General features: G+C 41.8%; 1 protein-coding gene across 1 annotated transcript in view; it reads left to right on the forward strand.

The window, feature by feature from the left end:
• The first annotated feature begins 4,310 nt into the window (after positions 1-4,310).
• The window catches only part of LOC140155054 (importin subunit alpha-3-like), a 28,126-nt gene continuing 4,502 nt past the window's right edge, over positions 4,311-27,934 (forward strand). The window contains exons 1-7 of the mRNA XM_072177737.1: positions 4,311-4,482; positions 23,743-23,868; positions 24,448-24,623; positions 25,144-25,316; positions 25,505-25,719; positions 26,167-26,298; positions 26,950-27,078. Coding sequence (XP_072033838.1) covers positions 4,405-4,482; positions 23,743-23,868; positions 24,448-24,623; positions 25,144-25,316; positions 25,505-25,719; positions 26,167-26,298; positions 26,950-27,078 — 1,029 coding nt within the window. The 5' untranslated portion in view covers positions 4,311-4,404. The remainder of the gene's footprint in view (positions 4,483-23,742; positions 23,869-24,447; positions 24,624-25,143; positions 25,317-25,504; positions 25,720-26,166; positions 26,299-26,949; positions 27,079-27,934) is intronic.

A 27,934-nucleotide genomic window follows, 5' to 3' on the forward strand; every position in this document is an offset into this window, starting at 1 on the left:
ATGACGCTGAAACAAACTTTAAAATAAAGCTTTTACATTTCTCTATCTGTTTTATGTCATTTTTGTGTTTGTCGGATTCGTGTGATTTTGCTATCAACTGCAGATAGCTCAAATTTAAATGCCCGTTGGTTGTCGTTTTTGTCTGCTGAACGAGATAAAGGGTAGGCCTACATACCACAAAAAAGCTTTGCAGAGACTTAACGTGCTAAGTAGGGGTCGCGTTTTGGCCATAAGTCGAGTTACGTCCAACTTTGAAATATATATTTGATATCATCTTAACTAGAACAAAATTCTGCATAACATTTCTGAAAATGACTACAGATTTTAGGTCCGACTAATTTTTGAGAAAATTAGTGCTATATATAAAAAGGCCACATTTTCCCGTGTTTACATCCGACTGCTAACCGCGTTCTGACCTCGTTTGTTCATGCGCACATAATCGTAAATATCACTCAAATTTTCGCATTTTCTTTTCAAATTTGTAGAGATCGCATTCACAAGTTCTAGTAAAACACGATTTTCAACACTAAAATTGTTAATATTGTACCGATTTTCTAGAATTTTTATGCAAAGTTTGGGACTATAGGCGTGATAAACTTTTACCGTAAACCGCTTCACAGGCGGATTTAGTGGTAGGCCCCTATATGAACCCTAAAGCGATATTTTATAGAATCATGTTAGGCCTACTGGTGTGCTATCTTCTGAAGATCAAATTAAAATGTCAAATGTTGCTTCATTTTGTTTTGGTTTATAATTTTAATTGCATGTGGTTTTTGCAGTGATCTACTTACTGAATACTAGTATATAGGCCTAGCTGAAATAAAATGTTTTCATTGTCCGCTGCGCGAGATACATATTTTCGAATCGAATTAGGCTATATCTACTGAGAATCAAATTAAATTTCAAATGTTGCGACATTTTGTTTTGGTTTAATTTGGGACTATAGGCGTTAATTTGGGACTATATGAGCTTCTAAATGCTAGACCTTTCTTCAGTAGATATAGCGAAAAATAACCTAAAACGCGTACGGTTACTCTGCGCGAATAAAAAAAAATCGGCATTCGGCCTATATGCCGCGATATTTAAAAAAAGGTGGGGGGAAAGAGGTAAAAATAGAGAAACAGGCAGATGCGGAAAGTGATGAGTCTGTAATATCGCTTTAAACTTTCTGATCGGGACTGATGTATTAGAAAGAGAAAACTCGCCGCTACATGATGAAGCAAAAATTTAGAGATAATAATGTAAAACATTACTTCTAGAGTAGAAAGATGCAATGAATCGGGATGAGATTCTAAATGCTATCTTCAGTAGATTTAGCGAAAAAATCCTAAAACGCGCACGGTTACTCTGCCCGAATTTAGAAAAAATCGGCATTCGGCCTATATGCCGCGCTATTTTTTTTTTTTTTTTAAAGGTGGGGAGGTAAAAATAGAGAAACATGCAGATGATAATCTCTGCTTTATAAGTGCCGTTTTAAATTTTGGTCAGCTTTGTCATTTTTACATTTCTTTATAGCTCTGCAGTCGGCCTAATGCCGATTTTTGTCTGAGCGCGGCAACCCCGTTCAATGCAGTTTTGCCGTTTCGCGCCGTACTGAATCATCATCTACAACGCGTGCTAGGCAATGTTTGTTGGGTTTTTGGTTTTTTTAATTTTTGGTTTTTTTAATATACTAGTATATTTAATTTTATTTTTTTGCTTGCTATCTTCTGAAGATAGCAATTTTGGTAACCTTCGTCATTTTAACATTTCATTATAGCTTTGCATTCGGCCTAGTGCCGATTTTTATACTAATGCCGATTTTTGTCTGAGCGCGCAACCCCGTTCAATGCAGTTTTGCCGCCGTAATTGCTATCTTCGGTAGATAGCCAAAAAAATAATCATTAAAAAAATCCATACTGCAGTTACTGTCCGTTTTCCTATACACAATACACAGTGCTCTTACCATTGTGACGCGTGACCTCTACAAATAGCGTACGTTAGAAGTATGGGGATTTGCCTAGTTAACGTCGCTGTGTGAAAAATAACCGGCCAATATTAAAAGTAGGCCTATTCTTCTAAAATTCTAGAAAATATAGTTTTGTAACATGTCCTAAATTTTTAGCTAATTTAGATGTTTGGAAATATTCGTACTTTGGTGTTTTAGTGTATGTTATAGGTAATAGTACATTACCTATAGTTAACGTCGCTGTGTGAAAAATAACCTGCCAATATTAAAAGTATACTCTTCTAAAATTCTAGAAAATATAGTTTTGTAACATGCCCTAAATTTTAGCTAATTTAGATGTTTGGAAATATTCGTACTTTGGTGTTTTAGGAAGGATATGTAAACGACAGATAACACCAAAAATATGAAGAAATTATTTCCAAACCGTGTTAAGTCAACAATCATTATACTGCTCATTTTCAAGAATGCTGGTTAACAAAAAGCAGACCATTGTCTCATTTCGTGAACAAAGGTCCACATTATAGGCTACCATTGTTTCCTTTCGTTTCCTTTATAATCGGTTACCCAACTGAAGCTATAATACCAGCTCATGGCGATACCACACATGTAAACCAGACACATGTGCACAACCAGAGAAGATCTGATTTAATCAGTTGAGCTGTTTTCAATGAGTGTTATCTTGGTTTAATAGCTTTTAATGGGGTTTAAGTCCTGAAAAGGTCGTGGTGAATTCTACTGTAGACATGACTGCATCATGCATTAAACATAAAGACTAAAAAAGTAGAGGTATTAATTATTTTCTTTGTAGGCCATAAATGCTAGTAGGCCTACAGCAGATAGCAAGCAAACATTACCTAACACGCGTAGTAGATGATGATGATTCAGTACGCAAAACGTGAAGATTCAGCAAAATCCCGGGGCAAAATGGCTATAGGGCCCTACTGATTGGCCGCGCATTTAGAAAACAAATAGCCAGTAGGCCGAAATGTAAAGCTATAGGCCTACTAGAACTGATGTTAATGAAGAAGCTGGCCAAAATTCAAAACGGCACTTATAGGCCTATAGCAAACTTTATCAGGAACATGAAGGAAACAAATAAGGAACGAAACAAAAAAGCAAAACAAAAACAAAACAAAATTAAAATAAAAACAAAACAAAAAAATATTTTCTTTGTAGGCCCTAAATGCTAAGATAGCAAGCAAAGCAAAAAAACATGCAAAATAATATTATGTTCCAAAAAACATTGCCTAACACGCGTTCTAGATGATGATGATTCAGGACACAAAATGTGAGGATTCAGTCACTGATCAGTGGGATTCAGTACGCAAAATCCCTGGGCAAAACGGTTAGGCCCTATTATAGGCCTAATTGGCCGCGCGTTAAAAAAAAAAAAAGCCAACAGGCCGACTGCAAAGCTAGGACTATATTAAAAGAAATGTTAAAATGACTCAAGCTGACCAACATTTGAAACTGCACTTATAGGCCTAGCAGAAATCAGGAACATGAAGGAAAAAAATAAGGAACGAAACAAAAAAGCAAAACAAAAACAAAACAAAATTAAAACAAAAACAAAACAAAAATTTATTTTCTTTGTAGACCCCAAAAAGGGTTCTTTAGCCAAGAAATGGTTATTTGTAAATTTGCAGTACAGGCCTATAGAAAAGAAAAAAATCTTTGCCAAGGCTTGAGATGGTTTTGTAGGCCTACAAACAAAACGCAAAAACGGCTCGCACTCAGTGCTTTTTTTTGTTTAATTCAAAAGGCCTATTTAAATTTTCAAGGTTCTTTTTTTTAACTTTTTTCAAGTTGTCATTGTAGCCTAGGTCCTATCAGGGATATCCCTGGTCCTATTTTCTAAGAGTGTTGCTATAAATGTTGACCTCTCATAAAAGTTGAACTTGACTTTTTTCCATAATTCGCAAGGGTTGCCAGCGGCACCCGGGGGGGTTGCCATTCCGATAATAAGCTCCCAGCCTATAGTATGTCTCAAACATAGGCCCCAAAATATCCGGTTTTGGGTACCAATGCAGTACATGTGAAATCATAACATGCTGTCAGCGAAAGGTCATTCCCCGTCCTTTCCGCACAGATCATTCTGGGAATCCCGCAAGTCCACCTGTCTTATCTATTCTCTGATTGGGTTATTATTGGCGGGATGATTAGGAATACAAATTAATATTAACATATTTTAGGAATATTTCTCAATATTTAAAACATTTTTACATATTTAAATATTTTATGCATACTCTAAGTGACGTGAATGAGAAGAAAAGTGATAAATACAGGAAATAAAAGAATTTAGTGTTGTAAGGCAGTCGAAGTGATAACCAATAGGAGTTGTTGTTCTATGTACCTTTGGTGACCTTGGAAAATGTGACGTCATTGTCTGGCCGGCATTTTGGAAGTAGTGTTCTCCTTGCGATTCGCATTACTTCCTTTGTGTTTTGGCAAGCGAAATGTCGAATGAAATAAATCATGACGATGTTGCGGCAAGTAGAATCAAGAGTTGGAAGAATAAAGGACGAGATCAAGAGGTATGGAAAATTTTGATTATGTGTATGTTTGTAAAATTGCAATCTTTGTCGATCGTGACGCAGAACAACATGCGTTTTTAATACTGTGTACTTTTCAATGGGATTTCAATAAATTGGTCCATTACGAAAGTGAGTGAGTCATAATGATTCGTTCTGAATCTAGATACTTTAGATGTTATAATGTGATATGTTTATTAAATGTTTCGATATGAAAAGGAGTAATTTTGTGACCCTGATGTATCAAGTGAAATCATTTCCATAAAATAAAATGAAAACATAATTTTCATGCCATGCATGCATGTTTATCACTAGTCCGAATAATCAGACCCAGAACAAAATATTAATTTCTGACATGATCGTGTACTGGGTCTGAACTGTTTCCATATGAAATCTTGATGGCAAATTGGACAATAGAAGCACATGGTTCTACGTGACAGCTTTTTAATCCCTATTCAGGTTATGTGAATCACGCTATTGTGGACCATCCTTCTGATACTTGAGTGTTTGGACAAGCGGAACAATTTTTTGTCTACCTCTCTGTTTGTAAACAAACCAGGAGGTCGAAATCGTCCTCCTCGCCGAATACGAAAGTCAGCGTAATAGTACGGCACTAGTTTATCACCATCACCAGTCCATGTCAGTGTGCAGTCCATTCACCATGGACATGCATACGTATTCTACGGCGATCCTGACACTGATTATATTATTAACTGTTGTTAACATGTAATATTGATATTCAATTTCTGGCGATCTTTTCCTTTAGACCACCCTCGAATCTCGATATTATAGGGACTAAATTATTACTTTTACAACAATCATAATAAGGTTTACTTTTGCATCAAACTTACACATCAATTGTTAAACAGTGGCCATACACTTTGTCTTTGTTTGAAGTCAAGGTTTAATGTATTGGAAGGAGGGTAGGGCTTAGATAAATGAGGGAAATTATGGGGTAAAAAACAAGGTTAAAACTACTTTTTCAAAACAAGTGAAAACGGCTATTTTTCTAGAAAGATTTTGTCTCAAAAAACGATTTTAAAAATATCAGAACTTCCGACGGAAGTGCAAGAATCATACCTTTATAAAATCAGCATTACTTCCGTCATATTTAAAAAAGATGATCAGGTCAGTGGAAAGTGGCAAAGAATTTGTGAAATGAAGTAATTTTGTAAATAAAAATACATGACACGTTTTTCGAGAAATTCGCCATCTTGAATAAATGCAGAATTGCGTCACGCAGTAAAAAACTGTCATACGTGCTTGGAAATGCTTGATACGCGAAAGCGTAAATCGTCATCAAAACGAGCGTACATCAAGCGTCCGTGCTGCGTAAAAGTTTTGGAGTTTGCATCCCGGTTTTGCATTCAGCTCTTTCGTTAAACATTGCAATAAAATCATGGATTTTGGAACAAAATAAAGCTTGTTCGACGAAATAAAACTAAAAGGCCCAATACATATTTGTTCAGCTAAAAACATGTTTTACCTTGATGCGAAAGTTAAATTTGATAAATTTGTAATTTTAACCTTATATAGCTCGGGTGGTCTAAAAGAAAAGATCGCCTAATTTCTATTCTTGTTTATTTGCCACTTTTTTTGTTTGGTATTTGGTGTGACTAGTAAGGAACACCCCCACCTTCGCGTCCTTTATCTTATCGGTGTCTATCGTGCTACGGTGGGGAATGCTTACGTACATTTCCCCGATAGCGAGTCCGTTCCACACAAATTCAATGGGTACAACAACAAAACTCGTATGCGTTGTGCCGCTGTGTCATGTTGGCTCCCGAATCTCCTAGCATGATGATGTGCGGATGAACTTACTGGGGACCATCACAATCTTCCTCTACGTGTTTCAGGAGTACTTATTGTCCAACTTAGTGAAGAGCAGTATCCTGTTACATGTATACGTAATTGTGTATGTGTCGCTCAGGGGTAGCGTTAACCCCTGATCGGGGGTGAATGACCCCCTAAATTAAAAAAATATTCTTATTCAATGGGTGCGTCTTGTAAAGAATTCACGTAATTTGATTGGTTTTCTGGTGTATAATATCTCACAATAGTTGATAGTCAGGGTGCACGCCGCCACGCAACGGTGGCACGCTTGTTGCTCCTCAATGATCGCGCGTAATACACGTGCGAGAACTAAGAACGCGATTCGGCGGCTTAGATGTTCATGATGGTTTCGTTCATTTAAAACAACTGGGATGTCCTCACAAAAGTAACTTAATTTTAAAAAAAAAAAAGGCAATTTTTCTCGCAATAATTACATTAAAACTGAATAAGAATGAGAATAAAAGATAGGATTTTGCTTTTGCCTATCCAGTATCGTGTCATAATGGATGGGCTGGCCAATATTTTTATCGTAGTTGGCCAGCCCATCCATTATGACACGATATTGGATATAGGCAAAAGACAAAATCCTATCTTTTATTCTCTAATTAATTTTTCACCCTCCATATATTGGGAATGTCCAAGTTCGGGGGTGAACTCTGACCCTCTACTCACAGCGGGAAAAAGTGGACAATATGGGAAGCTCCTTGCCAGGAAATTCGTACATCTCGCTGGAAACAAGAGCTATGGAAAAAATTAATTAATTTTAAAAAAATAAAAAAGAGAAAAAAATCGAGGAAAAGTTGTCCAAATATTTCTTTAAATATACCCTTTTTTCACCACTGTAGTGTAGTACTGGACGTCCAGTTTAATATGCCCGACAGTCGCTCCCCGAATCCGTCCCATCACTCACAAGGTTATCCCCGCGCGTGTCCACCATCGTCCATCATCAAACACCCTATGTGAAAACAAGCAAGTACATGTACAACAATGTGTGCTACAGACAACACAATATACATTTTGTAGCGGTAGCTCACACAGAAAGTACTGTACGAGTTTATTTGTTTCTATTTTTATCATCGCGAAACATGTACGGTGCCAATCCTCTCTTTGCTCCAATGTATGTACCGGTACTGCAAAACTATTCACGATGAAAAAACGGGATCCACCGCGCCTGCGATTGCTACCAGGCCATGTACTCACTAATTGCTAGCCTACTCAGCTGGCTCACGTAAATATTTCTGTTTGTTTACATCAATTGCAATGCGCATGGATAATGATGGATTTTTATAAAGTATTATCAGACTGATTTGAAATATTCATAATCGTATTTTGTCAAGGTAACTATTAAGAACCTAAAATAACTGACACATGCACACATCATGATCAGAAGTGTTTTACATCTGATATTTATTAGCTTTGATGCGGGCTTTGATGATCGACATTTTTACAGAATGTCCACTCAAACGCAATAGGATGATAATAAACACATTACAGTTACACGTATACACATTCAGGCCTCGAAATAAGGCGGGCCCTCGGCCCCCGAAAATCAGCGAGGGCCCGCAAAAGATACATCCGGCGGGCCCAAAGGGCCCGCAAAATTTGTGGCAATTTTTATCACTTACGGACTTGAGCTTACTGCAGAATTCAAGTCATGCAACACCAACAAATCGCCCGACTATATTGCATTCTAAATTCACATTTCGGGAGAATTGAAGTAAATTCAAGGCCAAAAACATTGTTATTTACTTTGATCTTTAATAATATTAGATAGTTATGATGTTAAAGTAGGTGTAATAACTCTGTTTTTTTCACATAAAATCGTGTTTTTGGTACTTCGGGATAACACAATACACCACTATAATACAGCAGGTCATGAATATTAATGAGGTTCTGTCACTGTGGCGGGTTTATAATTGCACTGCATGACTTTTGCATATTAAATCACTTTTGATTTTGATAAAATTGGAGATATAAAGGAAATGAAAAAAGACTGATTAACCGGGACTGATACTAATGACAAAAAACAAATCAATTCAAAATAAAATAAAAACTTTTTTTGAAAAAAAAAAAAAAACCCAGCATCATCTAAAAAGGTTGCTTGCCCTATTTCTTTTTTCTTTGGGCTTCTCTCTTTCTATTCTTTCTAGTACTTCTTTATGTATATTAATTAATTCCTAATTACTTAATTACATGTACTCCTACTTATTAAATAATCTATTCATTTGAATGTTAACATATGGGTTATTTGTTTCTTTATTTTCCTTAGGCTCCTACAGTTACTCACTTTTTTGTGGGGTCACATAGGTTAAAATCAATGGCCCAAATTTGGGCCCCCAAAAATTTGTGAAGGGCCCTCAAACATTTAAGATCAAGGGCCCAAATGGCCCTCAGAAATTCTGGCTTATTTCGAGGCCTGACATTACATGCATAAACAACAAGTTTCTGAACGTTTTCAAGTCGCCAAAAAAGTGTCAAAAAGTACAAAAAGTATGCACCAAATTGCGCCATTTACAAACTCATTTTTCAAAAATCTTCAGCTTCTTCATCCCCCCTCAGACACCCCCATGGCGCCGCTAAACATGGCGCGGCTAAACAAGGTAGGTGAAACCTAGTATAAGGAACTTATACGTTGTCCTCACATTATCGTTATGAAATCAACTCATGTTTATCAAGGTGGATCAGCAGTCACAGCCCGTCTTCAATTAACTAATGAAACCCGTCGTACAACACTGCCCTCTATATGCTTAAGGGGTCCGTCACAATATTATGCACATTGCACACAAAGTTTGATCAACTTGACTAGAAAATTTTGTACAATTTAATCTAGACTGTACGATCCTATGCAATTGGGGTTTTTTATTCTGTACTGAAGTTTGGCTGGTTCCCACAAGTGGACAATTGTGTTTTACTAGAACTGGTGATGTCATCTCTCAAATTTGAAAAGAAATCAGGAAAATTTGATGTATACGATTACATGTGCGCATGAACACACAAGGTCAAAACATGGTTAACAGTTGGATGTAAGCACAGGAAAATCTGGCCTTTTTATATACGGTAGCCCTTATTTTCTCAAAAAGTAGATGGAAAATGTGGAGTCATTTTCAGATGAGTATAAAACTATAATCGCGCATTACAGGTCCGACCGCGATTTTCCCAAAACAACCATTTTTCAAGTACTCATTTACCAAAATCTGAAGTTTTCACTAAAATCAAAGACTTAATAATGATCTGTAAGCCCCAGCAAAAAAACGCAATCTCGGTTTTCTCGCCGCAATTCTCGCTATTTAGTAATTATCTCGCTTTTACAAACAATAAAACAAGGTGTTTAATGCCGTAAAAACATCCGAAAATCATTGAGTTCCATATACATGCCGTGTTGACAATTCATGTCAATACGGTAAGCTTAAAATGCACTCACCAGTGTGTAGTTTCAGTGCTTAATTGGTCTCTAAAATGTCATGTCAAGGTAATTGACCTTTTCGGTAAATCCCATAACCCATTGCGAGTACACCTGAGAACTCGTCATTTTGCGTGACGCAAAATGACAAGTTCTTAGGTGTACTCGCATAAAAAGGGTTATGGGATTTACGAAAAAGGTCAATTGAATACTAAATTGTAGTAGTTTATAGTTAAATTTATTAAACTGAGAAAGGACTTATTATGTAAACAACATATTGAGGTGGAAATACTTGAACTTCTGTTTACGTTTTTCATCATTCGATCGTGAGTCGGCAGCATGTGTGTGTATACATAATGGACTGCTTGGACTTCCAGAGGGCAGTATTTTGTTTTTAATATTCAGGGATTTTTCTGTTTCTGGCGGTGATTTTCCGGGAAAATCTCGGTTTTTAAAGCAAATTTGGGGTAAATCTCGCCTTTTAATTTTTTATATCTCGCTTTTTGCCTTTAAAAATTGTGTTTTTTCCGGGGCCTAATGATCTGCAACACAATTTAAACAGGTTTTTAATTTGTCAAAACCAGTGAAGAAACTTACTATTTTCTTGCTGACAGTTTCGTCAGCGAACCACTGACTTTATAGAAGCTTGTTGATGTTGTGATCCAACAGCTGATGAGTGGCGGGAAGTTATATCACTTCCGGTAGTGATGTTAATACTCGCAATCTCCAAAAGTGGATCATACACATGACTCAGATTGTAGACCCCCTCGTCTCTCTGTTCATCACTCCTCGCCCCCTCCTCCTGATCTGAATTGACTCTTTGATCCATTGTGCTTTTCTGTCACTCTCTCTCTCTCAAATTTTGACTCCCCCCAATTGATAATATGATTAGCCCAGTCTACATGGTCACGAATAGCGTAGTTCTTAAAATGGCTCTCGGATTCTTTTCGTTTTGACCGGGTGTATTTTTGTTGACTTGATTTTTCCTCCTCCATCGGTGCTCGTCTAAACGTGTGCCGAAAGGTCTTTTTGTTTCACCTACATGTACATAAGTTAAGTCGCAGCTGCCACACAGGACTTCGTACTAGGGGTGTAAATTAACGGTTATTTGTCTAACCGTTTAAACGGACCACAATCCGGTCTGTTAATTGTGTAAACGTATGTAAAAAAATCTTTAAATTTTTTTTAAAATTTTTTTTTCAAAGTTTTCGATGACTTCGGAGAACCACTGGACCTACCGTATTGTCTGTATAAATAAGCACTCCCCCTCTGATAAACGCCCCAAATTCCATGCCATATTGTTTGACTTTGAGTAAGCTTAAAACTTGCATCAGTCATTGACGAATGACAATCTCTAAGTGCATTTGCATGGACAAAACCTACAACGACTCAAACTTCAATCCATTTCATTGCCTAATTATGGTAGAATTTCACCAGATTATTGCTTGATGATGCACTTATTTGTTGTATTTACCACAAAAATATCATTAACCATGTTGTTCTGTGGGCGCCGCCATTATTAGGTACGGTACTTGTAAATCCCGTCTTTCTACAGGAGCACCATCGGGAAATTTAACCCAATTTTAAAGTTTTTTCACTTTTTTCAATTCATTTCCAATAAAATGCCCTTTTGGAAAAATGCAACGCCTCGGGCGTTTGTTACAGACAATACTGGTAGGTTTAGAGCAGAGAAGATTTATAAGCAGTCCCATGAATGATACAACTGAAACATCCGGTACTTGAGAACCAGTCTAGTAATCACAGAGTTTCACACAATTGCTCACTGTTGATTCCCGTTCCAAAGGCGCTTTTCAAACACTCAAAATATACATGTCTAAAACTTGGGTCGATAAGCGTTTTGAGATGATCCCTGAAAAGAACATCGGTACCCTGTTCAAATGAGCTCTTTTTTGTTACTATCGACCCACATTTGAATGAGGAATAGAAGTCTGAAAGTACAAGAAATCGGTATACTAAAAGTAAACATTTCAATTTAATGGACACAGCTGCCAACAGCTGTACGCGATGCGACCGATTTCGTATGTTGCGTATTTCAAAGTACTTAACGCATACGACCATGGATACAATAATTAAAATACTAACCAATCATGAGTGAGTTGGCAAGGTTGAATTCACTTCGCGTTACGCGCATTACACGCGGCGTTCATCACACAGTGTACGCAGAGAATCATCAAGCTTTTGACAGCTGTATTCATTCAATTGAAATTTCTACTAGACTGGTTCTCAAGTACCGGATGTTTCAGTTGTACCATGGGACTGCTTATAAATCTTCTCTGGGTTTAGAGGTTCTCTAAAGTCGCGAAAACTTTGAAAAAAAATTTAATTATTAATTAATTAATTAATTTTTTTTTTTTTTTTTTTGACGCTTAAACGGTTAGTGATTTTCCTAACGGATAGTGCATTTTACGGTCGGTTAAACGTGAAACGTGTAAACGTAGACACCCCTACTTCGTAAACACAAAATGGAGTTTTGACCGGTTTTTTGGGTGGACCACCATTTTTCTGATTGTAGTGTGTGGTCTCATAGCGGTTGCGATGTCATGTTTCTTTAGGGTTCTGCTGATTCTTTCAGACACTCCGCTACATATGGGATTACCACTCAGGCCTTTGCTTTTATGAAGTTGTGATCTTATTTTTCTTTGTCTTTCCTTGGCGCTTATCTTCCAGACTCAGTACACCGGTCGATCTTACCGTTTCCGATGTTGATTAAGATACTTCTTGCATCGATCCGAGATGCGGAAAAACCAATAGTCATTTTGTCCCACATAAATGAATAAATAACAAAAACCCCGATCCCCGGTGGACTCACCCAAAAGGTGACGTCACACCATATGATCGCCTTTATCCTCCTTGGTCTCCGACTGACACAGCGTGCCTATCGATTGTTCATAGCACTGTGTATCAATTTCTCGACCAAAGGCGAGATATCTGGTTGTAGTTTCACACCTTAGGTAAAACCAAACCGGTATTGTTCGGCTGAGGATAGTTTTGACGGCATTTTCTGGCGAAAAAGTGACAAAAACGATCCAAAACTTAGCTACATATCGTGCCTCCGTTTGTATCACGGGACACACGAGCAATTCAAAATGGCCGCTCGTTGACGCCATTCATTTTGTTTCCCACGTAAAACAACCATTGCAGCCTGTAAGTTACAATAGATGTTTGTACATACACATTGTATTTCATGTACGGTAGGTTATTGTTGCTATGTTAGGGTGATTACTCTATCGTTATGTCTTCATTACCGTCCAATAAAGACGAGTTAATCAGATATTCATACGGTGGGGATTGGTAGGGACCCGTCTGACATTTTAGTAATAAAGTTAGCCAGTCCTTACTTTACCACTAACGTTAGCGACCAGCCTCCGTGCTCAGGTTTGCTTACTGGGCTTGAGTCGCGTGTTGGGGGGTAGTGCCCCCCTCCCTTTCTCCTCGTCGCCTCGGCCCTGTCGGGCTTGCCCTTCCCTGGTGACGGAGCGGGACCCACACCCGCTCTGTTTCACCCACAGGAGTGCTCACGATCTTCTAGATGTCTTTCTTTTGCTTAGGACTCTCCGAGTTCCAGCTTGACGATTTGGATAGGCTCCGTCGCCATCGCCATAAGACGAAGAAGAAATCTACCAAGGGCACTGGTAAGGTCGATCACGGTGGATTCTGCTGTGACAGCCCCTATGGGTCATGGCAGGTCTGCTTAAGGGGGCTCCGGTCCCGGACAAGCAGGCGGTTCCTTCGGGACTGCTAAGCGTCCAAAGGCTCAGCAGCCAGCGAAAGCACTGACTATACGTCGGAGCAAAGTAGCAGGCAGCAGAGCGGTAACCACCAGCGAAAACCCTAGCGGGTTTTGCAGCAGGACGATACCAGTCGATCCGGTAGATTCTGCGGTGACAGCCCCTATGGGTCATGGCAGGTCTGCTTAAGGGGGCTCCGGTCCCCGGACAAGCAGGCGGTTCCTTCGGGGCCTGCTAGCGCGTCCAAAGGCTCAGCAGCCAGCGAAAGCACTGACTATACGTCGGAGCAAAGTAGCAGGCAGCAGAGCGGTAACCACCAGCGAAAACCCTAGCGGGTTTGTAGCAGGAGGATACCAGTCCTCTAGCGAAAATCCTCACGGGTTTTTAGCAGGAGGACACCCGTCTGTTGCAGGCATATCTACAGGCTCAAACAGCCACAGTAGTAGCCAGCGACGGGCAGCATGCAAGGGTACCCGGGCTTGCCTGGGTTGAACCCTAGCATGCATGGGTTCAGCAGAGACGATACCGCTGCTAACGCTGTGGGTGTAGTCTTAGCAGAACCAACTGGGGTTGTCACACGGCAGCGTTCCATGGCGGGACCGCCGAGTGATACCCTGGGCCCTAGAATAGCTGCTGGCTGTCCACAGGGACTGGCTGGCGATTATTCAGGGGTTGGGCTCGCAGTCTCTCACGGGACAGCGACCGCGTGCATTCGGTGGCAGCTACAAAGGCGAGCTACGGCTTGACGTCAGTGGTAGCCGCTATGCACCCGCCCATAGCTGCCGTGAGTGGTCCGCCACACACAGCGACCTTGGGCGAAGCTCTAGAGGGTACAGTAAGTAGCTTGAACAGCCTAGCTGATCAACAACCCACTTATGTCCTCGAGAGCCAGCGGAGCGTGGGTGATCCATTACCGTCAATGGGTCAATTACCCTCTCTTGATCGATCACTGTCAAATCAACAGGGCATAGCTCCATTGATTGGCGCTGCCTATTCAGGTGGCGAGGTGATTGATCGGGGTATGCTGCGCTCAGCTACCCGTGGTACTAGGCAAGCTCCCTCTAGCCAAGGGACAGCCGGTATAGCGGGTACCCATACACACGGCTTGATCCCTTGCGGGGAGCGCAGTGAGGCATGGGTACAGTGGTACACAGCCGGGAGCCCTCACGGGCACCTACGCTAGTACCGCGCCGGTACCACGCCAGCACACAGCTTGATCCCCAAAACAGGGAAGCGCAGTGTGGCGAGGGTACAGCGGTCCACAGTTGGGAACCCTCACGGGTACCCACGCTGATACCGCACCGGTACCGCAGCACCCGCCTTAATCGCCACAGTCTCTGTGGCAACAAGGGGGAGGCGGTGCTGGTACTGCAGTACCATGGGGTTACCCTGGTGGCGGATCCTTTCAGGGTCAGCTGCCGGCGGGTATGCCCGTGGTACCCGCCGCAGGGTGTTTCTTCCACGGCCTAGCACCGTGGCAAGTGTCGCCTAGCGATGGCCACGCAGTACCAACATCAGCTGTTGACCAGGCCAGCCGGCATGGGGCTAACCCAGATCTTGATCAGGGTAGGCCCCGTGCTGCTAGCGCTAGGACGACGGCTGCGAGAGCAGGCGGACCCAGTGGTGCCATGGCGGATACCTCAGGGTCTTGCGGGAGTACTCCCTCTTCTGCTGGCAGGTAGTCGGCGAGCCACACAGTGGTTATGCCTTCTTACCCGCTTTCAGATGCCCGTCCTCAGTTACCGTCATCATCGGAGCATGATCACGGATACTGTGGGCGAGGGAAAGGAGTCGGAAGCTGAGTCCGGTAGTGACATCACTACAGTCTCCTTCCCCCGCTGCCCCGCGAAGGGAGCAACAGCACTGATCTTCCTCCGGACACCCCCTAAGGGGGAGTCCATGGAGGAGGACCAGGGGATCCTTTTCAGTAGGATGCTCAGCTGCTGCTTCCTCACAGGGGACGCCTACACTCTCATTCCCGGCAAACCTCACGGGTAGATATCGTAGGGCTGTCGAGCTCAGTAGAGCTATGACGCCGCGTGCTTGCACGCTTCCTCTGCGTGTAACGCGGGAGGACCACGGGACCTACCTGAGGGGATCCGAGAGGGACCCAGATGTCGTCAAGCGTATCACGCTCAGACAACATCTGAGCTCTTCAGCGAGGTGAGCCTATTAGCGGTGCTAACAGCTAGCCTCAACGAGAGCTCCATGGGCCTAGCCCATAGGGTGCCCACTCAGCGCCGGGGGGAGGGGCCTGCCACTCCAATCGCTCAACGCGATGGAAAGGCAGGGTCCTTTTTCTCTTTGGATGCTTCTGCGCTACGGTGGAGGACCGTGCAAAGAAGCTACCAACGGGAGCACTCTGAAGAGGTCGGAAACTGCCCTTACCATGGGTAGGAGCTCCGACTTCAGCAGGCCGTGCACCACCAACAGTACCGAGCCCACTACCTCTGCAGCACCCATTTCTGGGAGGCGCAAGGGTAGCACAGGAACAGCTGGCAAGCCCGAAGAAGAGCAAGCGCTCTTCCAAGGGAAGCTAGGCAGAGCATTCCTGGGGACTCAGCGTTTTTTCCACAGGGGATCTCCCAGTGGACGACCGCTTATGGCTTTCACCCAGAGGTGGGAAACCATCTCTTTGAGCGCCTGGGTATGGTCAGTGGTGAGTGGGGGTTACAGACTGGCAACCCAGTCTCCCCACATTCATCTGCACATTTCAGAGGTCCACAGTAGTGCCGTCAGGCCCCCAGCGTCGGGCACTACTGACAGGGATCACACAGCTTCTCCACGAAGCGGGCGATTGTCCCGGTCTACCCCCGTTCTACGGGTGATCTTGGAGCCATTGGCTCCAAGGAACACCGGCAACGGGAGCCCCATCCGGAACCGCAGACTGTTGAACACGTTCTTCAGGCCCAAGAGGTTCAGAATGGGGACTCTCGCCTCGGTGCTAGCCTGCTCCATCAGGGGCATGGGAACAGCATCGCTAGATCTCTCGGACGCCTATCTGCATATGCCAATCGCCTCTCAAGATCGGAGGCATCTGCGCTTCTAGGTACAGGATCAAAATTACCAGTTTTGATACCGGCCATCCGCCTGTCCATCTCTCCCAGGGTGTTTAACACTCTTGGTCAGAGCGGTGGCAGCGTACCTGAAGCACAGGGGTGTCAACATCAGTTGCTACCTGGACGTTTGGCTCATATACGGACGCACTCCACTGAAGACTACGGGTCTCATGGGGTTGATAGTCCGTAGGGTGCGGGACCCTGGATTTTTTTTTTTTTGATCAGCTCAAAAAAGTCCAGCGTGGTCCCGACGCAGTCACCACTATTTGTAGGGGCCCAGATCACCCTCACGGAGGGGTTCGCGGTGCTCTCACCCAGCGGGTGCGAACATGGTGCGGTGTGCCTGACTCTTGGCGAGTCTCGGGCAAAACCGCTGTGGCATGGATGAAGGTGGTAGGCCTAATGGCCAGTATGGTAGACCTCGTACTGTACTGCCGTTTATGCGTTAGGCTTACCCAACTACACCTTCTAGCCTGCTTGCAGGCCCAGTCGTCAGCCAATATCCCTCGCGGTTCCGTTGTCGGAGATCGCGCGAGAGGAACTCTGGTGGTGGACCCATCAGCCCAATTTGACCCAGGGTGTCAGGTTTCCTGCACCCCGGTATGTCACGTAGTGAGCGACCATAGCGTCAAAAGCGGGCTGGGGGTCCACATCCACGGAGACTCCGTCTCGGGCCTATGGGGGCCATAGAGACAGAGTTTCACATCAACCTCCCTCGCTTACGAGGAGGTGATCGTGGAATCACATACCGTTGTCCTGACGGATAACACAACCATGGTAGCCTACCCCAACAGACAAGGGGACTCCGGGCCACCACGATTGAGCCTGCATGCACGACACCTGATAGGGTGGTGCAAGTTCAGGCAGATTACGATGAGAGCGATACACATCGCGGGCGTCACCAGCATCCTCGCGCACAATCTGTCACGAGGAAGGGTGTCGGGACCAGCAGAATGGTCCCTTGCGCCGCAGGTCGCTCAGACGATCTTCAAGGGGATGTACCACCCCTCGAAAGATCTGGTCGCATCTCATCGCAATCATCCACTGCCGGTGTACTGCTCAAGGGTCACGGACCCCCAAGCATTCACCGTGGACGCTCTGTCCATAGACTGGGGAGGATGACAGCTTATGCAGTCCCTCCGATCTCACTACTCATGAGGGTGGTGGCCAAGATCGGGTGGGAAGACTGCATTGTCATTCTGCTAGCGGCAAGGCCGCTGGCACTCCCAGTACCAGATCTACTCCGGATGCCCGGAGCGGAGGTACCCAGTCTATCACTAGAGCACCTGCAGTTAGCTGCATGGCCCTTACCAGGGAACACGCAGCGAGGGATACTTTTCATCAGAAGCTGTTTTTTTCTTTGTTTTGGCTAGACGGAAGTCTACCCTCCGTACGTATAGCCAGAGTCTGGCTCCATACTATGCTTGGTGCAATGAGACAAATAGCTCTCCCGCTAGAACCTCTGTGCTGCTAGTTCGGAGTTTCTGACAGAAAAGTTCCAAGCAAGACTTCAGCGGGCCACTGGGGCCAGCTATAAGTCAGCTGTCCTCTCCATTCACCGAGGTTTCGAGGCGGGTCGACTATCATAGCCGATGGTTACCTTATTAGTCTCACGCTCGACGGTATGTTCAGCAGTGTCTACCAAAAAGGAAAGTGATCCTCCTAAGGGATCCCAACACAGTCTTAGATTACTTTAGGGTCACCCTTTTGACCTTCCGTCCAAAAGCGGCACGCTTAAATACGTAACTCTCAAGATGGCTTTTCGGTTTGGCGTTGGCTTCGGGGACGGCGGTGCCGAGTTGCACACGGTCTCGAGGTTAGCTTCCGTGTTCACAAACACTGGAGCGACACTGTTTCGGCGCTCTGTTCTCGTGACTACGCACGGGCGTGGTGCATACCGACATTCGTCCCTCTCCAATCCCCAGGGTTGGGCAAGGTTCGGCTGAAGCCAAAGATAGGCTGTGGTGTCCGATAAGGCGCTGCAGCACTATTTCTTCGAACACAAGCCTTGCGAGGACTCACGACCGCATTCATCACCCTTACAGAGCCTTTCGGTCCAGCCGCTGTCGCAATGGCTGGTCCAGGTGTTGGTGGGGTCCGGGGGCTCGCGAAGGTTTCGCGTCCCACGACCCACTCGACACGAGCTATCTCATCATCTTGGGTACACCGTTCGGGCGTCCCTTAAGGAGATCCAGCAGGCGGTGTCCCGGAAGCCACCTTCGCCCTTCTCTACGATACTTCCGTTTACGTTAGTAATCAGAGACGGGCGGGAGGTTTACCGGGACATTGTTGGCGATCATAATACGGTGGTGTACGGGTACCAGGTTTTCAGACTATACAGAATACTCAGCATGGTAAGAACCAGTGTCGCTATTCTTAACCACCAAACTTATTAAGTAAGGAGGTTTATGTCTGTGATCGCGTGGTCTTTTTTGTTTCCCGACCGTTGGGGGAAAATATTTCTGACCTCGCGAAAACCATCGTTACCCGCTCCCGATCCCTGATCTGATGCTGACCAATCTTGTACCTCCATCCGTCGGTTACTTGCTAGATCGATCTTTCAGATGTTGATGCAAAGTATCTTAATCAACATCGGAAGCGGTAAGATCGACCGGTGTACTGAGTCTAGTCCCAAACAAAAATGTTTGGTAGACTCATAACCGGTGCGATCTTACCTTTCCGATGTTGATTATCCCGGACCCGCCACCCCTACAAGTTTGGTCCGGTAGGGGATCCCAAGTCGGATAAGGCGATCATATGGTGTGACGTCACCTTTTGGGTGAGTCCACCGGGGATCGGGGTTTTGTTATTTATTCATTTATGTGGGACAAAATGACTATTGGTTTTTCCGCATCTCGGGATCGATGCAAGAAGTATCTTAATCAACATCGGAAAGGTAAGATCGCACCGGTTATGAGTCTACCAAACATTTTTGTTTGGGACTATTTGTTTTGTGCTCTTATCCTGCTCTTCTGTAACAATTCTGTCTTTTCTGTTGAGTAAAGTCCTGACGACACCCATTTTCTGATGAAACTGGTCTGTCTGGGTTTCCTTCCTATAAACCATGAGTTTGATGGAATTGTTAGGTTTCCGGAAGTGACATAACTTCCCGCCAGTCATTAGCTGTTGGATCACAACATCAACAAGCTTCGATAAAGTCAGTGGTTCACTGACGAAACTGTCAGCAAGAAAATAGTATGTTCCTTCACTGTTTTTGACAAATTAAAAGCCTGTTTATTTTGTTATTACCAAACCTAATCTGCAACACAATGCATTAAAAATGGGTAGAAAATAGCGGTTGCTAAACATTGCAAGAGAATATTGATGAAGAAATTTTTTTTAAATATTGCAAATTCAAACTTTTGGGAAAAATTGTGCAAATCACGAATCAAGAACTGTCGCACGCATTTTGCTCTCAAAAATAGCGCCTTTTTTTAATTTTCCCTAGATGCTTACCTTTGGCAGTTATGGTTTTTCTATTTGCGTGCATAATTTTTGGCCTATATCAAAAAATATATTTTGTATAATTATACTAAATATTGTTTCTACCCTATCGTTCAAACATATTACAGCTGTATCAAAGTGTCTGCAAAAAACTGTTCATCGCTAGTATCTTTATTAGTGAAGAAAAAATAGAATATTCACGCAGGGATATGTCAAAAACAGGACCTCACTCAGAGTCCATCAAATGCATGTAAAACAAGTTGTTTACTCATTGTTCTATTGTATGCTTTGCGCCTGTTGTACGTCAACATTCAGCATAAATTAGTTGTCCATACTCTATCCCTGAAATTGGCAGCAAATTGTTCATCTATTCGTGGGGATTCAGAAAAAGAAAAGTTTGCACTATCTGCATGTCAAATTACTGAGATATAAGATAAAATCAAGTTTCAAATTTTGACCATTTGTGTGACATACTTACGGAACTGCCCAAATGTGTAATTTCTAATGGCTATGGGAGTATTAGGCTATCGCTTATTTCGACCCCTGAAATCTCTGGCATGTCTTAGAAAGCACTCTTGTCTAATTTCGGCATTTGCAATGGTATGTGAAGACACTCTAGAACTGTGCGATCAGTGCTGTAGCCTTATCACTATCCTTTGTGAAAAAAGTGGGATCATGTGGGCATTCCCAAATAATGAACATTTTAATCACGTTTGTTATCGTTACGACATAGCAACAACACATCTGATAGTGTGTTTGCCTCTGCACATGTTTGCGCTGCATCTTGAATTCAAATCATTAGGGTTAATTATATGCCTATATTTTAAAACCCTAAATCTTACAAAGCATAACCATCATGATGCATGCATCCCACGTGATGCCAGGATGCAATCAGTCCGTGGAGCAGCGTGGCACACTGGTTAAGGTCTTTGCCTTTGGTGCAAGAGGTCCCGGGTTCAATTCCCCACAGGACCAAAAAAATAATAATTCCGCTCTCCCCGTGGCTCATCTGGTAATGGCGGGGCAGATGACCCATGACAAAAGACCTCGTCACAGTCGGTTCCGATCAGGGTGATAAGCCCGATTGTTGGCTACACTTGACTGTCCTGCAAAAATTCCCCGACCAGCTATCTACGGCGACCCACTTCGTTCACCAGGTCACTTGTACCTGGCCGAAGTTTCATCAGCGTTATCTCCTAGATTTCAGCTGTTAATGCCTAGATATGCTCGACATAAAAAAAAAAAAAAAGTCATAGGCACGCTTTTGAAGGCCAGGCCAGCAAAAGACCCATGGCTACCATCGGTGATCTGGTGCTTGGCACGGTATGGCACCCGTGGGGTGACTGGGCCCACTGGGGTCTAAGGTTTGAATCCCATTGGTGCCAAGTAACTTATTTGTTCATCTTCTCTCCTTTGTTATTCCTTCGTTCCACTCTGATAGCCAAAGACCACTTAGCCTTAGGTTTAATAGCCCTATATTTCATTAACCTAACTCAACAAAATCTTAACAAAGACCAAGCAAAACCACTGTGCATGTAAGCACCGGAGTTTCGCGCCATCGTGAATTTTGAGAATTTAGCCAAACACACTACTTTTCAATGTAAATTCACCAATAATAACCTTTTTACAACATAACAGGCTTCCCGTTAGTGTGCGTCATTGCGTCCAGATAATTAAAGCCCCAAAATTTTGACCCATCTGCTGAGAATTGAAGTAAATTCTGCAATATTTGTAAATGCAACGTCAGGAAATCATGCACTTTTTGCATGCTTTCCGAACGATCGGTGGCCTGATGGTGGGGAAGTCACGATTGATTTGTTTACAACCAAGCATGTGCGGTTAATGTGTAATTTAATTATTTATCACAACCTGACAATATTCAATTTTTAATATTTTAAGTTTATTTTCTCATAAATAATCTAGGTTTCCTTTATTAGTATTATTGTTACGATGAATAAAAGCAATTTTAAAGACAAAATCCAAATGATAACTCCTTTTTCATATTATTTGTGGTAGCGGGTGTTTTAGTTTTTGTATCATCAACTACACGTTAATTTAAAAAAAGAAACCCGGAAGTGAAAATACGAACGAAAATTGCTCAAGATTGACAGACTTTGCTCATGTTTTTGCACCTGTTTTTGACCACGTTTCGGACCAAAACTGACACAGAAATGAGAAAAATTATCATAGCGAACGGAGATGGAATATCACGGCGAAAATGCCCTTTTTTTTTATTTTAACAATCAACATTTGATGAGGTGTAGACCCGGGGTATGTGTGTATCGTCATAATCGTGAATTTAAATACTGGAAAACGCATTTTCGCGCTTTTTGACTTGAATTTTCGCGCATTTTCGCGCTTTATAAAAAACCGGCCGCGCATTTTGCCATTTTAAATCGCGCGAAACTCCGGTGGCTATGTGCATGCATCCCACTTGATATGCCGTGACACAATCATAGGCACGCTTTTGTTGGCCGCCAGCGAAAGACCTGTGGCTACCAGTTAGTGATTTAGTGCTTGGCACCCGAAGGGTCTCAGGTTTGAATCCTGGGGGTGTCAAGTAACTTCTTTGTTCATCTTTACTTCTCTTTCATTTCGTTCTTTCCATTCCGATAGCCAAAAACCATTTTAGCGTTAGGGTTAATGCTTGAATTAATCCCTACATCTTGAGTTCCTGGGTTAATGATCTGCATAATACATTGTAGTGCCAGAGTAAAATAAGGGCATATAAAATGGCTGTGACCAATTCAGAAATAACGTGCGTGCAAAAGAGGCTTCAGATCCTGTCTTCAGATAGCCTTTGAGCGAAATGAAGGTACAATGATTCACTTCCACAAAATGCACATTGTACTATATTTCTGACATTGAAACAAGAAATTTAAATAGATTTTCTTTCGCTTTTCAACCAATTCCTTTAGAACCACAGCCCCCAAAAAAACAGCGGTATATTAATACAAGTACACTTTGAAACAAAGAAGGAGCCTTTCACTCAGTCATTAAAATGACCAGTGTAGCTGTATAATATCATTCAGTGTTTATTTTCCTGTGATGTAATATGAGGCACAGTGTGTCATACCCTCAAGAGGGTTGAAACAGTCAGCTTCTTATTAGGAACAGGATTTCCTAAAATTCCTTAAACAGCTGACTGACTGACTCTAGTGGGTCATTTAAGGGTACATGTTACATGTCTATTCAGTTTAGCATGCCTGATGTTTTGTTTATGTACAACAAAATCAGTCATTATTATGATCATCCTTCTTATTGCCTGCTTTAGGGTCAATGTTGACTCATGAGCTAAATATGGAATAAGAGTGTGGCTTTAGCAAAATAAACCAAGAACAAACTAACAGTAGCAAAATGTACTGTTTGTATTTTTTTTTCAAAACATAATCTGAGCTTCAGGGGTTTGGGGTTTCTAATGGTGACACTCATTAATTATGTGAAATTGTCACTATTCAAGTGAAATAATTGTTGTGAAAAAATCCACTAACAGTGCGGTGACTTTAGCTGGAAATTTGGGTAATAATAATCTTACTATAAATAGGGAAATGTTGTGACTATGTGACTGACTGACTATCGTGGGTGGGTGAGTTTTTCAAAGGCTCTGTCGGTTTCGATCCAAATGTCGCCAAATTCATACGGGAGATCCTGCTAGTATACTTTAAGAAGAACAAAATAAATACCTTTGTTAACTGTTTGATAATGATATAATGTATGAGTGTAGCATTTCTAGTTTTACTGTAACTTTTTTATTATTTATTTCACTCAATCTTAATAGGAGATGCGCAGGAGAAGAACAGAGGTAACTGTTGAATTACGAAAAAACAAAAGGAAAGAAGTAGTCCTAAAAAGACGAAACGTCCCAGCAGTAGACAGTACAGATTCAGATGATGACACACCCGTGGTAAGTCTTTCATTCTTTCCTCCCTCTTCCCAAATAGCAACATTGAACATTTTGAAATTCCAAATGTTGTTGTTTTCATCTCTACGAAGATTGCAATGCCATTCTGATTCTGAAGCTAGACCTCTGCTTTAAACTTGTGCTTCATAATGGTGCCTTGAGATCCACACGTCGCACATTATCATTGTGGTGGCTTTGACAGCCAGCAGACTTAATCAATATGTGCCTCTTGCCCAGTTAAACTTGCAGTGAAAAGCAACATCCGATTCCAGAAAATGACTGTATTGTTATTTATTATGTGTTGGCTTCTACAACCAAACTGCAGACTTAAGTTACAGGTAATCAACATGTACATGTACCTGTTGCCCAGATACTTGCAGTGAAAAACTACACATACTCCTGATCCCAGAAAATTACAGCTCTAAATTTTTTTAATTAAAAAATATCCTGTTTTGCCAAATGAAACATAGCTAAATCCTAATCTTTAAGTTTGTTCTTAAAAAATGGTGCTGTATAGTTCTGGAATCAGGAGTAAGTATTCATCTGAAATGTTCTAATGTAATGTACATCTTATATTTGCAGAACACATGTTATGATAGTCTAGTAAGAAATGCCCAAAGTCAACAACCTGGGGTACAACTCAGTGCCGTACAGGCAGCCCGTAAACTTCTTTCTAGTGACCGCAACCCTCCAATAGACGACTTGATTGCATCAGGAATATTACCCATCCTTGTTAGCTGCCTAAAGCGAGAAGATAAGTAAGTTAATTTCATACAAATGTATCAACAAAGAGTCAAGGGCAACATGAATGTTACAATCATTTTCTTCTTACAAAGTGTACTGGAACATTTCTTCAGTCACTGAGATTCAGTTTCTTAGTTTCAATAAAGCAGGATTTATGAATAAGTATCAGAGTAAAGAAAAGGATTCAATTTTTGCATATTGATTTTGAACAGGTCTGAATGAGGAAAATAAGCTTTATCATGTTTTGATTTCACAAAACTGAATGCTGTTACCCATGCATGTAAATCTTCTGGAATTTCAGGGAATGGGGAGCTGTGATACCCCTTACTCCTACGGTGATATATTCCCTGGATAATCCCTCGTAAATGTTCATTGCCCTGTGCAACCGCTTGGCCGTTTGGTCAAGAGTCAGATTAATTTTCAGGAAATGTGCATTTGTCACCCATGCACATCCCGTACCATCCCCATCCAAGTCTATTATATCTCATTCCATTGGACTTAACATTTGAATTGTTTTGTTTTTTCCCATAACAGTCCATCGTTACAATTTGAAGCAGCATGGGCTCTTACAAATATTGCCTCTGGCACGTCACAGCAAACGGCGTCAGTGGTGAAAGCGGGTGCAGTGCAAATGTTTCTACTTTTGCTTGACTCGCCACATCAAAACGTTTGTGAGCAAGCAGTATGGGCATTAGGAAACATTATTGGTAAGTACTGGCATGAATTGTTATATTGTAGGCCTTCAAGTACAATCATCACTTATCAGCATTTTCATAATCCATTGTTGATGCATTAATTGCAAGTGCTGGGATAAACTGATTATGTAGCAAAGTATACAAGTGACACTTGGTACTTGGGAAGATATTATGAACCTATACTTTTCTTTTCTTCACAGGCGACGGGCCAGTGTGCAGAGATTTTTGTATCACACAAGGCGTTGTTGCACCACTTCTCAAGTTTATCAACCCAACAATACCCTTGTCCTTCCTGCGTAATGTTACGTGGGTGATAGTCAATTTGTGTCGATGCAAAGATCCGCCTCCACCTATGGAAACAGTCGGTGAAATTCTACCTGCTCTCTGTGCATTAATACATCATCAAGATACAAATGTAAGTTAGTTGAAATTATTTACAGATCATTGTTACAAAATTATGACAACATGGTCATTCATATTATAGGGCATTGTAATCTATCTGGCCATTTACTGCAGAGTATCATGGCTGGGGGGTGGCTTAACCTTCTAATCGAAACAACTTTGAATTTGGTTGCTCATCATTGCACATCTACTCCGTGACATGACATCCCACTACGCAGTCATGTATACAAAAATGTTCCTGTCCATGTTAGGTAAACCAAACTCTCAGCTACAAGATGTTAAAACTCTTCACAATGTCTTCAGTATCTTGTCTCGGATGATACCTCTCATCCAAATTACCTTAACATCCAAATGCCATTATTCCTTTCTGGGTGTAGAAACAGGTAAGCAAAATACAGCATTTTTTCCTTAAATTGTTTACTAATGTATAAGTTGTAATGTTGCCTTGGTGTTTTTACAGATTCTAGTGGACACCGTTTGGGCATTGTCATACTTGACAGATGGCGGCAATGAACAGATACAAATGGTTATTAATTCTGGCGTTGTGCCATTCCTAGTTCCCCTTCTTAGCAACCAAGAAGTTAAAGTACAGGTAAGGCACTTTTAATTAATAGTTTGCCTCATTTCAAAAGCATCATCTTTTGTAGATAAATGAAGTGGTAGTATCATGGTAAATGGGTATTTTACAGCCGCATTCAACACATTTTGACTTAAAAATTCAAACAAAACATCATTCTGACCTAATATTCCAAAGGTCAATGAGAAATATGTTGTCTTTGAATTGATTTTGCCAAAATCTCAGTGTTGATAGAGAAAAAGTAAGGATGAGGTTGTTGATTGAACCATCCTTCTTCTGTTGTTTTATCCAGTCAGGCTACAGTTGAATTAGGGGTACATACACTGGGTGATACAGACTGGAGACAGTGTAAAGTTTGTTCGGCTTATAATTGGCAAAAATTATTTGGTTTTGTTACTACGCTCAACAAAAAAGCTCCAACTTATGATCACATAAATTCACATATCACATTCACATATTACGCAACACATGACTTGTGTAAGTGCTGCACCCAACTGCGGGCACACCATTCCATATCAATACATGATGTCAAGAGTCATTATTATTTATTTTTTTGCCAATTGTAAGCCGAACAAACTTAAGAAATGTAGCACAAGGTTCAATATTTGTATACATATGTTTATACTTCTGATATCTGAATACTTTTTCTCCACATTGACATTTCAGACAGCAGCATTACGAGCTGTAGGTAACATAGTGACAGGTACAGACGAGCAAACGCAAGTCGTACTCAACTGTGATGCACTCTCACACTTCGGAGCGCTTCTCTCACACTCAAAGGAAAAAATTAATAAGGTATGAAATTGTCCAAGATAAGGGATATCCTCTTTTTTTGTTTTTTCCCAAAAAATGCCAGAGATACACAATTTTGATACCCATAAATGTACATGACAATCTAATATGGTAGATTGCCTATGAGTGATGCATGGGGCCATACAGGGTCTAATCTAGACTGTCCTAATCTACCTGCTTTGCATTTTGTGAATATCAAACTGCCTTGATTTGAATGTATTTCCTTGAAATGATGAATCAGGATAATACTAGTCTGTCTGCTGTCTTGTGAGAGGGAGAGAAAATGTTTTGTTTAAATATTTCAGAAGGTAATTCAATTTAGTAATGGTAAAAAGTAAATTGGTAGTAAAAAAAGTAAAGGTGGTATGTGAGGTGTGTGTTGTGTTGTTTTGTCCTATAAATGTATGCAGCTGTCACAAATGTAGGCCAGAAAAAGCTCAGCTTTTGTCGAAAGAGAAGTGCATATGAGATCCAAGGCCACTGTAAGATTCGCTATCCCATAAGGCCTTTGGTATCGGTGATTATGATAGCAATCACGTCTACGAGTGAAGCTGCACAATGACTAGTATATATCTCTGCCCTTGTATTGCACTGAATTGTGGGATACTTGGGATTTCCACTGATCAAGGAAGTTGTTCAAGCAGGTCATGGCTGATAGGTGATTCCAGGTAGAAAAAAATGTATAAGAAGGTTTAGTGCATCATCACAAAAAGGGAAGAAGGGAAAGTGTTAATTCTGGATACTTCATTCTTGGATGCCAGTTTTCAGGCAATTGCCTGAGTTCATAATTTTTGTTACTCCAAATTTCTGCACTTTTATTTATTTTCAGTCCATTTTGAGGCTAAAATAGCCCAAATGT

This window comes from Amphiura filiformis, chromosome 6, assembly GCF_039555335.1.
Source record: "Amphiura filiformis chromosome 6, Afil_fr2py, whole genome shotgun sequence".
Classification (NCBI taxonomy): Eukaryota; Metazoa; Echinodermata; class Ophiuroidea; order Amphilepidida; family Amphiuridae; genus Amphiura; species Amphiura filiformis.